The 11,985-nt window shown below is 41.5% G+C and overlaps 1 protein-coding gene across 1 annotated transcript in view; it reads left to right on the plus strand.

Annotated features, from left to right (window-relative positions):
- Nucleotides 1–11,985, plus strand: part of KXD1 (KxDL motif containing 1) — a 14,527-nt gene extending 2,542 nt beyond the window's left edge. The window contains exons 2-5 of the mRNA XM_018557488.1: nucleotides 3,066–3,175; nucleotides 5,897–6,049; nucleotides 9,356–9,402; nucleotides 11,418–11,985. Of these exons, the coding sequence (XP_018412990.1) occupies nucleotides 3,066–3,175; nucleotides 5,897–6,049; nucleotides 9,356–9,402; nucleotides 11,418–11,656 (549 nt within the window). The 3' untranslated portion in view covers nucleotides 11,657–11,985. The remainder of the gene's footprint in view (nucleotides 1–3,065; nucleotides 3,176–5,896; nucleotides 6,050–9,355; nucleotides 9,403–11,417) is intronic.

Consider the following 11,985-nt stretch of genomic DNA (forward strand, 5'->3'; position numbering starts at 1 on the left):
AGTGCGGGGGTAGCCCCACCGCAAGAGTTAATACAAAAATTTTCCCAGACTTCTGTTCCATTGATGGCGGATAATTCTCATAGCACTGTTCTTCCTGCATTGCAGGGGGTTAAAACATATGTGAAGTCTGCTACTAACAAGCAGACTACCACATCAAATGCACTTCTGTATATTAAAATAGAACCCCCTTTAAAATGTAAAACGCTGCCAGTTGTAAAGTCCTAGTATATACTATCCTGTTATAACCTCAACATTGTAACAGGAGTACATACTAGTTGTTTTTGATAATGCAATCAAATCCCGTTTATGTAATGAGGTGCTTCCTTCCATCTGCCCATCACTTTCAACAACTTCTTGGATTCCCAGTGTGCTTTGCATCTCATGCCTTGCTGCTTGATGTGATACAATCTCGATTTACCAATACTACATTTGCCATCGTGCATTGCCTCCATTGTTCTGATGTTAAGTTGTAGTTCAGAAGGCAGGCTTTGTAAGGGTTGGTTCTTCTATCTGCACGAAAAAGGCAAACGCAGTAATTCCAGTGTTTTTAAATGAGGCTAGGTCACACCATTACGTTCCGCTCCAGAGTTTAATAAAAAAGTACAGCAGCATTTTGTTTGCTCTGGAACATGTAAATTCACCAGAGCGCACTTAAACCCAAGCAAAACTAACCCAAAATAAAGAAACAGGAATGCATAAAAAAGGTGCATAATCCCTATGCAGAAATGCATGCAGAACTGGTCTGGGATGTGAGCAAGCCCCAAAAGTGTGGTTTATGACACAAGGAAGTGTATATTCACAGGGCTGAGTGAAATTGAGTGACACAATCTTCAAAATCTTCCAGATTGCCATGCTTATTAGGAGTGAAATAGAACTTATGGAAATTCAATATAGAAATACAGGTTTATGTTAGTTTTTGACCATAGACACCCTTTAAAAGGGAATGTAATTCACCTGTCGCCTGTCCGCAAGAGCTCAATTCAGATGCCTCTTTTGCATGGCATTGTTAGAAAGGATGCATCCTGCCACTCCCTTCTGTCACTTGAGCTGAGGCTGGTTGCCCAGGTGTGTGCCAGGCAGGCTGACTACAGAGCTACAGGTATGCTATGCGTCAGCATGGTGTCCTGTAGGTCTAATTAGAAATCATAGAGATGCAAACTGACCAAAAGCCCAAAGCCTTACTTTTAGGGTTAACATAAACTTTATTATCAGTGGATGTATTAGTGAACCTTTGGAGCCACTTTCCCTCCCCTTCCTCCGCTCTCACATTCACAGAACTGTTATTCTTTCCCAAAATGCAAGGCACTGCTGTGATTGGAGGAGTTGGATCCTGTCTTCCATTCACAGAATACTTTACATTTGGAGAAATAATACAACTTTTGGGTCTCAGGTTATTCGTCAGCACTAGGGCTGCAACAACTAATCGACATAATCGATTATAATCGATTATTGAAAATCTAGGTTCTAGTACTGCACGAATTCCCCATAGAAGGAACACAGGCGATTTTCTGACCTTAGTTTAATACTGGGTCCAACCACCAGCTGAGAGGCAAAAGATGGAGATTTTTGGATGTCATCACTTCACAAAAGATTTATATTTTCACAGTTAAACATTCTGATATCTGGAATACGTCTTCATTTACATAGCACTATTCATTAACTATTGGAACATATTGGCAAAGTTAATAATTTTAAGTGACTGGTTATGACATGGACTTTGGAATAGATTGTATAGCACTATTATGCTAGTTTATGCTAATAGATTGTTGGTTTGTTTTAGTGTTTAGTAGAAATTGCTGTTGTCATTGGTGATAGTGCTGAACTATGGTGGTTTATTCACTAAGCTGCTGAAGGCAGCCACGTGAATAACCGAGCCGAAGTGAAGTGAGCTGAACACAGCTATTTTTTGCCCTATACGGCTGATTTCAGCCGTAGATCAGTTGTAGTGCCATTGGCACTAGATAGGTGCTTTTCCAGGGTGCCCGTGGAAAAGCACCTTTTTCCCCATGCCGTTGGGGACAAGGGCCTCTTCCCTACAAGCCCTGACCCTTTGGTTGTGGGGTCTGTGGGCAGGGGAGCTTATTTGTATTAGGGTACCCCCTGTAATAAAGGAGGCACCCAGATGCTGCCCCCCCCCTGTTAATGAGGATGGGGTACTTGTTAAAAAAAAAATCCTTTAATTAAAAAAAAACACATAACATTTTTTTCCACAATTCCTTTAATTAAAAGGGAAAAAAAATCCCCAAAATTGATCCACCAACGTAATCTTAAGGTCAATCATGACATCCAGCGTTGTCCACGACAACAATGACTCGTCCAAATAATAAAAACAGACGTCTGCCCCCGCCAAACTGCCACCGCAGAATGATCTGTTTGACAGGAGGCGGCAAAAAGTAAACAAATGGGCAGTGAGACATCACTGCCTGTTTGTTTTGATTTTGGCCGGAATCGGTCTTCTGAGGTCCCGGCCAAATCAAAACAAGTGGGTAGAGCTGGCCGTGACATCACAGCTGGCTCTGCTCATTTGTTGTCATTGAATCACAGGCTACTGTCCTCAACCTGAGGACAGTAGCCTGTGATTGCATGACAACAAATAGGCGAAGCCAGCAGTGATGTTACCGTTAGCTCCGCCTATTTGTTTACATTTGCGGTGCAAACGGTCTGCTTCTGCAGACTGTTCTCCCCGCTTCTGCTGTGTGTACAGCTTAGCCCACCTGAAGCACATGCATTTGGTTCGGCTAAACTGTTCGGCTGCTGTACAGGCTATTGTGAACAGCCCGTACAGCAGCCCTTCCGTTCTAGCACTTAAAAAATAAATTGTGGGGGGAATTGATCAAAACTGGCGCAGACGAAATCTAGAGCAGTTGCTAATGGAAACCAATTATGTTTTCTCTTCAGTTTATTCAATTAAGATTTGAAAATGAAAGGTGGATGATGATTGGTTGCCATGCACAGCTTCTCCAGATTGTGTCTGCTCCAGTTTTGATAAATTCCCATCACTGTGATTGCTAAATATACAAGTAAATTGTATTTAAGTCCCATGCAATTCTTTTCCACTCTTGCAGGCAGCTGACCAGGTAATGGAACCAAGTGCTTCAGGGATATTTTGTAGCAGGATTCTCAACATGGTGAACTCAGAGGATGTAAATGCGATCATTCTGGCTCAGAGGCATATGTAAGTGTATTTTTCCTTCTTCCTTTTTGTTTTAATTTTATTTTATGCTGCACTTGGGTTCACAGTCTTATCTTCACTCAGGTGAGTGGAGTTGAATGTACACTATGCCAACAAAAACCACTGACTTGTGCAGGGTCAGTTTAAAGCTCAGTTCTATCGAAAACCTTGTTATTGCTGGGAAGGGTTGGAGCCTATATCAGGTTTTTTTTACCATTTGTGTTTCTATTGGTGGGATTTTTTTTTCAGGACTGGAACTGATGGCAAATCTCTGTTTTCAAGGCACAGATCTAAACAAAAATAGCAAAAAGTTTCCCAGCACACTCACCAGCCAGCATGCAAAAAAACTTGTCTCACCGCTAAGGTTAAAAACAGAGGTTTAGATACACGTCTTCTGCAGAAAATGTGAAAGCCGCGCCAAGGCACCTCTTTATAGTGCGGTCCTAACTCTAAACTCATGTGGCAAAAGATCAAATTGGGTGCAGGTTTGTCAGGAGGAAGCCCAACCTTCCTTAAAGGCACAGGTACGCATGCTGGCTGGTGAGTGTGCTGGGAATCTTTTTGCTATTACTGTTTAAAACCCTTCCATGTGCACCTTGCTGTAAAGCTGGTAACAAATTGATGAGTGCGTTTGCCATTTGTTTTGCTTGACAGATCTAAACAAAAAAATTTTTTAGTACCGCGAGGGAAGTTTAAAAGATCTAACAAAGTATTATTGCTGTCTGTACCTTCTTGTCCCTATAACAAACACATCTTCCATCTATTATTTGGGTGTTACATGGAAAAAGCTCCCCAATAGGTTCAAAGACAGCAATAAAAACCTGACCTGACAGAAGTTTTACCTCTTTTCCACTACTCCCATATTTGCCATGAAATAAATAAAAAAAATCCTAAAAGTGAGACCCTCTATATCAAACCCACAGCAGGTAAATGCAGGGGTCTCTTCCCTGTGTCCAAGAGAGATGAAAGACTATGGTGAGAATTTATCCTCCTGGAACCTACTTAAAGTTTAAATATCGGTCAGGTTTCTGCACACGCACGCTAGTCTTTTAGATGCGTTTTTGACGCGTTTTTGGCTAAAAAAAACAATGATGTTTTTTTAAAGTTTAAAATCGGCTTTCAGTGCGTTCCAGGCATTTGCATGCGTTTTTGAAGCGTTTGCAGATCCAGAGCAGGTAAAATAGGGCCCGCGGCAGTTTTTTCACCTGCTCTGGACCTGCACGCTGCGATGTGAACTGGAGCAAAAAATCCCGTTGGAATACATTGGACGCAGTTTTGATCCGGTCTGAACAAGGCCTAAAGGAAAATGCCTTTTTTTAATAGAAGTTTACAGAAATTATATAATTGGCAAACACGCCATTTTCTGGTTTTATGTTCTTATAAATGACATTTTTAAATTGCAGCTGACTTAAAGAAGAACTCCTGTAAAATGTTTAATTAACCCTTGCAGTGGGGCTACCTCCGCACTGCAAAGTTTATGTGCTCGTTTTGGTCTAGCAAAGAAAATAGTCATACTCCGGTGATCCTCTGAGCTGGCCAGGTCTAACAGCGGTCCCTCCAGCCTGTCTCCTTCTCTGCAGTGATGGAATGTCCCTTGACATCCTCCCATTCCACTGTGTATAGAATGTTATGAATTAAGGATCCTTGCACTGATGCAGTGGTATAAAAAAAAACATTTTCCAGATTTCTTTTTTAAAGAAAAAAGAAGGAAAACATCACTTTCTTACAGCAATCAGAATTCAGTAGGTAGAATAGATTGCCTGAGTCTGTATTGCCTTGTTTATGCCATTTGTTCAGATGTCCGATTACAGACAGACTGTTGCATGAAATACAGCATCCCTCTATGCTCCTTAGATTCAGTGCACTGGGAGTTTTATCTATGATAATATATTTGAATATCATAGAGAAATGATGGTGCTGAAATGTTTATACACCACTTTTTCCTTTTATTTTCACCTGGTAATCCTGCAAATAACACACATTCTGTCCCTTCATGTCTACACTCCATTGTATTTATGGCCATTGTTGTCACAGAGGCTGGACCTCAACTACGTCCGCCTTTGTTTTTCCTCCATTACCTGGTGTATTAATGGAACTGTACTGAACTGGGATTATGCTGAAAATGTTCTTAGCCTGGAAAATGAAATCAAATGCAGCTACCACATCCAAGAATTTAAAGTAGTATTAAACTCTCAAACTTTTTTCAATAATGAATCCAGATGAAACAAATATACATTGCCCAGCAAAGCATTGCTTTACATTTTTGCCCAAACACTTACGATCATCATTGCGATCATTTATAAACTGCTGCTTCCAAGTCTCTCAGCTCGGCTTCCCTGAACTTCCTGTCCAGTACAAGATCACAAGGGACGGTGCAGATTCCAGCCATTGTTCATCTACTAGCTGGGAGGAGGGAGAAAAGGGAGGCAGGGGGGAGGGAAGTAGCTTGATTTGTTGTGTCTATGGAGGCACACACACAAGGGTGACTGTTTGTTTAGCACTCTGCTTGACAAAGAAGTTACTCTAAAACAGGAATTCTGGACCAGTGCTCAGGGGATTCGCTGATTCTGCAGGAAATTTAAACTTTTAAATATCGAGGAGCAGCATTCATTGTAAGGTATTGCATCAGCATTTAAAATAGCTTAAAATCCTTTTGAGTTTAATATCACTTTAACTGCATAGACTTAGTACTTTTATAACTTTTCATATTTTTGTTTTCTTTAGGCTTGACCGCTTTGAGAAAACCAACGAGATGCTCCTGAACTTCAACAGTCTCTCTAACACAAGACTGCAGCAAATGAATGATCGGTTTATACACCACACAAGGACATTAGTGGAAATGAAGAAAGACTTGGACATAATATTCAGAAGGATAAGGTAGATAATTCTGAAAACAATAGCTTTTACAGTATAATTAGCCAGACTGCTAATTTAGTATTAATCAGCTATTTGTTTTGTTGCTTGGTGAACTAAAGCCCAAGCATCTATTATAAAGCTCCATTACCACTGACTGATTTTTCCACCATGCCAGATTTGAAATTTTGTGTAAAAACTAAGTAGTTGAAGGTGGGTGGTATCCCTTTGTATAATTGCTAAGAGGACTCAAACAGATGGGGATTCAAAACAACTTATTTAAATGCAGAGACAGAAGTCCGAGGCAAAGTGTAACCCACTATTTAAGCTTGTGGCTTGTAAGAATAACTCAATTATTTTAATGATATACCAATACTAGTATCGAAATCGGTGCCGATTCCGAGTATTTGGGCGAGTAGTCCTACTCGCCCAAATGCTCCGATGCCTAGCACGAGTACTTCCGGTATCGGGTTTCCCGATTTGGCCGGGAAGCGGCTCTATGCTCTCTCGTCACTTTTGATGAGAGAGCATGGCGCCGACTTCCCGGCCAATCAGGAAGCCGGGCAGCGTGTAATGATGCGCTGCCCGGCTTCTTGATTGGTCGGGAAGCTGGCCAATCAGGAAGCTGGCTCCATGCACCTTCGTCCTCGTGAGGTAAGGTTGCCTTACCTTAGTAATATGTCCAGCCTGTCAGCCCCGGGGCCTCTCCAGCGAGAACGCGGCCTTCCTCCGGTACCCAGCCGGAGCCGTCTGGCTGGCCAATCAGGAAGCCGGACACCGTGTAATGACGCGACGCCCTGCGTTCTGATTGGCCGGGAAGCTGGCTTCATGCTCCCTCGTAATCTCATGAGCCGGCCAATCGGAGTCATTACACGCCACCTGGCTTCCTGAATGGGACTTGCGTTACTCTATAATTGGTATTGGCGAGTACCGAAAAAAAATTATCGGTACCAAAATACCGGTATTGGTGCATCCCTAAATTATTTGGTATCACGGGGCAAACAACTATAATGTTTTAGGTGTTCTTGAAATTCTTCAGATGATTACAGAAGCGGGGGAGAGAGAGAAAAAAACCCAATGCAGTTTGTGGTGTAGAACGCATTTAAACCTATATTTGCCCATCTGCCTCTACCATTTTCATTAAGTTCAGACAGAAAAGCAAAAAACTGGTGGAAAATCTGGGGCACATCTCTCACTTTGCAAAGTCATTCTAATTTGGGTGAATTTGCTAAAATGAGTAGATATTGCAGTTTTAATAGAATGTAGAGTCCTGCAATAAATATTTTTATTGTGGTTTCATAGTTAGACAAGTATTACAACTCTGCAAAAGGATTTGAGATTGTAATCTCCGTTCATGTATATTACAGAGAAACCTTGAGGTTGAGGATATTTGTCAGTAGTCACTAAAACTGCAGATCTATATTAAAGTGGTATTAAACGATCATTTAAAAAAAAAATTATATATATATGCACAGCCTAACAATAATTTAGCTGTGTCTGCTCCGCTCGCTCCCAGCTGCAGAACACAACTTCCTGAATTGCCGTGCAGGAGGATGTGTGCACAGGTGCATGCGCACTTGATATTACTGGAGGGGAGAGGAGGACTGACACAATGGCAGTGAATATATGCATGAGGGAGCTTGCAAGCTGGACAGACTCTGTGGGACACAGGGAGACATAGGAGTCGGTGCTGAATCAGAGAGCGGCACCAGCATTGAGGGGTCTGTACGGGGGGCATTGAACGACTGGAAGAAAGAAGACATTCGAATCAAGAGGCACCACATATGGCAAGTACTTACAGCAGCACTAGAAGGGGGGAAAAGGAGACTTTAGTGTCACTTTAAACCTTTTTGTTTTTTTAAGATAATAGATCAGGAGGACCACACTTAGATCTTTTGACTGTTCTTCTTCCTAAACAGTTGTTTTTTTTCCCCTCCTCCTCCAGCTTGCCCCCAAACTGCTGCCCCCTCTGCCTGCTTGCAGATGTTTCCTTTAGCCAGCTAGCTGGCTGCTGAGGAGACACCCATGAGTGCATGTTCCCAACTGGGACCTGTCCATGGACTCGCACAGCGTGCGAGAACCAGCACTCCTGCTCCCTCCATCGCTCTCCTCTCAATAGTTTGACTGACGATAACAGGAGCCTATCGCTCCACTGCCCTCAGTACCCTCCCCCACAAGGGGCACATATTTTTTTAGACTGGTGGAGGTGACAAGGGACCATAGGTACGTGTTTGGGGACAGGGAAGCATGGAAAGGTACTGGATGTATTTTACCTTTTTAAAGAGGAACTTTGCCCATGTCTTTGAAATGGCAACAAAGACACCTTTTAGAAATGTCTGACAATGTCTGTTTGACAGTCATGACAATCTACAAACACATACTTCTAGATAATTGCCAGCTTTTTATTCTTTGCATACCTTATTTCTCTTTTTCTTCCCCAGTCTTCTGACAGTGGCCATTTTTACTAAGGGCAGATAATATATCTCCCTTTACTTCCTGGAGCTCTGGCACATTTGACTAGAACATGTGACCATGCACATCGTCTCTAGGGAAATAATGTCTTTCCCTGAGATCTTGTGAGATTACAGATGAGTTTTCCCAGCAATGCTCTGCTGAATGCAACACTTTGGCACAATTACATTATTTGTGCCAAAGTGGACCAGGAAGTGGAAAAACAGGACTTGTAAGTCAAATAAAAATATGTTTGTTTAACTAATGAATGCAAGATGATTTCATATCAGCATGCAGAGCTGAATGCTAGTGTGATTTTAGTGGGGAAAAAGTGAGACTGCATGACTGTAAAAAGTGCCTTGCTTTTAGTACTACTTTTAACTGCAATAAGATAAATAAAGCTAACAGGACAGTGTCAGTGTATTCAGTGTGGGGAATTTATCAAAACTGGAGTGGATAGAATTTGAAACATTTGGCCATAGTAACCAATCAGCTTCTCTCATCTGTTTGTTCAAGTTGAGCTTTAAAAGTTAAATATGGAAGCTGATTGGTTGCCATGGACAACTGCTCCACATTCTTTCTTCTCCAGTTTTGATAAATTTCCCTCAGTGTGCACAGGCAGGTTCTACTACCGACTTTGGGTGGTGGGGGTATGGAAGTGGGGAGCTGGCTCCTCTTCCTACACTTCCAGTGGTAATAAATATTGTTTGATACTGGTTTGTTTTAAAATATTTCTGTATAGTTTCATGCAACATTGAGGCTGCAACAGGCAATTAGAGAATCATCCCGATTATTTTAATGTCCTCCAATCAATGAGGATTGGAAAACAGTACAGCCCTTTTCCTGGATTTATTGCAGCTTCTTATTTCTGTTCTGCAGGATGTTAAAAGGGAAATTGGCAAAGCAATACCCAGAGTCTTTCAGCAGTAAGTATCTCCAATTTATCCTATCAGTAAATAAGGAATCGTTCTCTTGATTATGCATATTTATCTGCCCTGTGTTGTGTTTTGCAACAAAAACATGTTTTGTTATTAAAGTTTAGCTAAAGCGAAAACTTTTTTTTGGGTTTTGGATAGAGTAGGCAAGTGTAAAAAACCCTGTCAAGTTTTTTTTGCTGTCTTTGATATCAATGGGGAGATTCACCCTCTCTCTTTGTTATGGTAAGAGTTGTCATTAAAACGTGAGTGAAAATCTGAAATGCCCTGCTTTCCGGTGCAGTGCAATCGCAAAAATAGTGCTTGCACTGTTTTTTGCAATCGTACCACCCCAGAACGCAGGCCATTGCTATACCACACGTTCTGGTGCCGGTGATCGCACTGTGGGTGGGAGGCGTGTCTGCGATGCCATTGACATGAATGGCACCACCACGCCCCCTTCTGGCCCAAAACGTGGGAGGCTTGCTTCATGCAATCCAGTGCCTTCCAGATACTAACCGTGCCGGAAAGCATTGGATATAGTGTCAACCGGCCCATAGGGGAGATTTAGAGAGATTTCCCCCACTTTCTGTTGTGTCTCTTTGATAAATACAATACTGAAAGCAGTTTTATTTGTTGATCTTGCTAGAAATCAAGTGAGCTTGTACACCCAGAAGTTTTATCTCATCCTGTGTTATCAGCCCTGCCAAGTTCACCTTTCGGGTGAGTGGGGGTCGTTCTGTAGTCTTAGCACATACCCTGTCCTAGGGTGGCAATGCTGCTCATCTATAGATACAGTACTTTAACTGAATATTAAGACAGAAAGCTGTGTAACTGGCAGGACCTGGTGGAAAATAAAGGGGAAAAAGCATTAAAACAAAAAAAAAAGTGCAATAAGACTTGACACAGCTGAACAGATAACCCCCCTAACATAACTGTTGGGGAGAAAATGTCCTCTCATGTCTTCAATAAGTGCTGGGCACCCTATGATACTTAGTTGATGCCAACCAGTGCATTCACGGTACATTGGATCCGTTAACCTTTGAATATAAGTATAGGATCAGCAACTGCTTGGAGGTTGGAAATCTTTCTGTGTGATGAAGACCACCTTCAACTGCATGCTCATTTTTTTTAGCCTATAGTGGGACAGATATTTACCAAGTGATGATCAAAATTTTTGGAGCAGTGCTTGCCTTTATTGAGATACTTATGGACAGCCTAATCCATAGGAGCCAATCTTATTTCACTGATCACACTTGGTTAAACTGGCCACAACTAAAATTGAATTGGTTGTTGCACACAATGGTGGTCTTTGCACAATGTTAATGCAATTAAATAATCCCTAAAAAGAAACCATTGTTGAGATTAATGTGGAGGATGCCATCGTTGACCTCTTTCTGAAAATGCTTTCCTAGCTGTTCCTTGCTTCAGTAATTTCAACAAGCAGTGTCAGTGTGATAATAGAACTCCTGATGTGCATGCTTGGCCCACGTCAGTCACTCACTACTGATGAGTTTGAATCGGCATGACAGCCAGGGAAATAACATTTTTAGATGGAGAGGTTAGCAATGACAACCTATAAGTTTATTTGGTAAGGTGTCAGGGAAATCTACATTGTCTTTTCCAGAGATAACAACAATTTTCTGATCCTGTAGAGAGTGCAGGGGGAGGATATGTATTTGGACTGCAAATTTCATGATGAAGATCTTTAAATTAGGGTAAAGTAATAAGTGTAATCCACATTATTACTCTAACCTCAACTGGATACAAGCATCTGTTGTTCCTGGATTTGTTCTTTAACAATTCAATGTATCAGTTAATAATTAAAATCCAGCCATATGAGATATGTTGTATAATAATGTTTATCGATTTTCTGTGTATGCTGATACTGTGCACTCCAGTTTAACAGATTAATAGTACAGAATAAATTGACACTGGTTTCAAATAATCTGGATACTTGGATGCTGCATTTTTGTTAAACTTGAAATACTCAGTAATGTGGTATGTTTGATGTTCTCCAACTGCAGATGTCCATGAGTCTCCTAGTCTGGAAGATGATGATGATGATGATTTTGATCCAATTCCAAAGAGTACGGCCACCACCATTGCTACTTCAGAGCAGAGTACAGAATACTGTGATACCAGTCCTTCTATTATTTCTCCCACCATAAGTCAGGACTTTGAAGACTTATCCCAGGCTCCTTCTGAAACACCATCTGCCAATGGGCAGCTTCTGACAGATGATGAGGTTACTCATGAGGACTAGCAGACTAATGGGATGGTGGGTAACCTAAAACTGCACATTGTGGAGATATACATTTTCTGTCCCCCTGATGCATTTAAAGCCCTTTTATTTTTACTGAGTTTACTACAAGGCATTCCTGAGGTGAGCGCTCTACTTTCAATGGTAATGTTGCCAAGAATTTTGAATGCAAAGCCACGACACTTGGAGACCGAGGTCATACATTCTCTATTGCCTAGTGCCATTTCTGCAGGCTGCACCTTCTACATTCTGGTTTTACTCATGTAAATTGCAGAACACCATATGAACTGCCGTTATGACTGCTGTTGTTTTGTTTGTTCAATTATATTTTA

The sequence above is a fragment of the Nanorana parkeri genome, unplaced genomic scaffold, assembly GCF_000935625.1.
Source record: "Nanorana parkeri isolate BGI_ZX_2015 unplaced genomic scaffold, ASM93562v1 scaffold286, whole genome shotgun sequence".
Lineage (NCBI taxonomy): Eukaryota > Metazoa > Chordata > Amphibia > Anura > Dicroglossidae > Nanorana > Nanorana parkeri.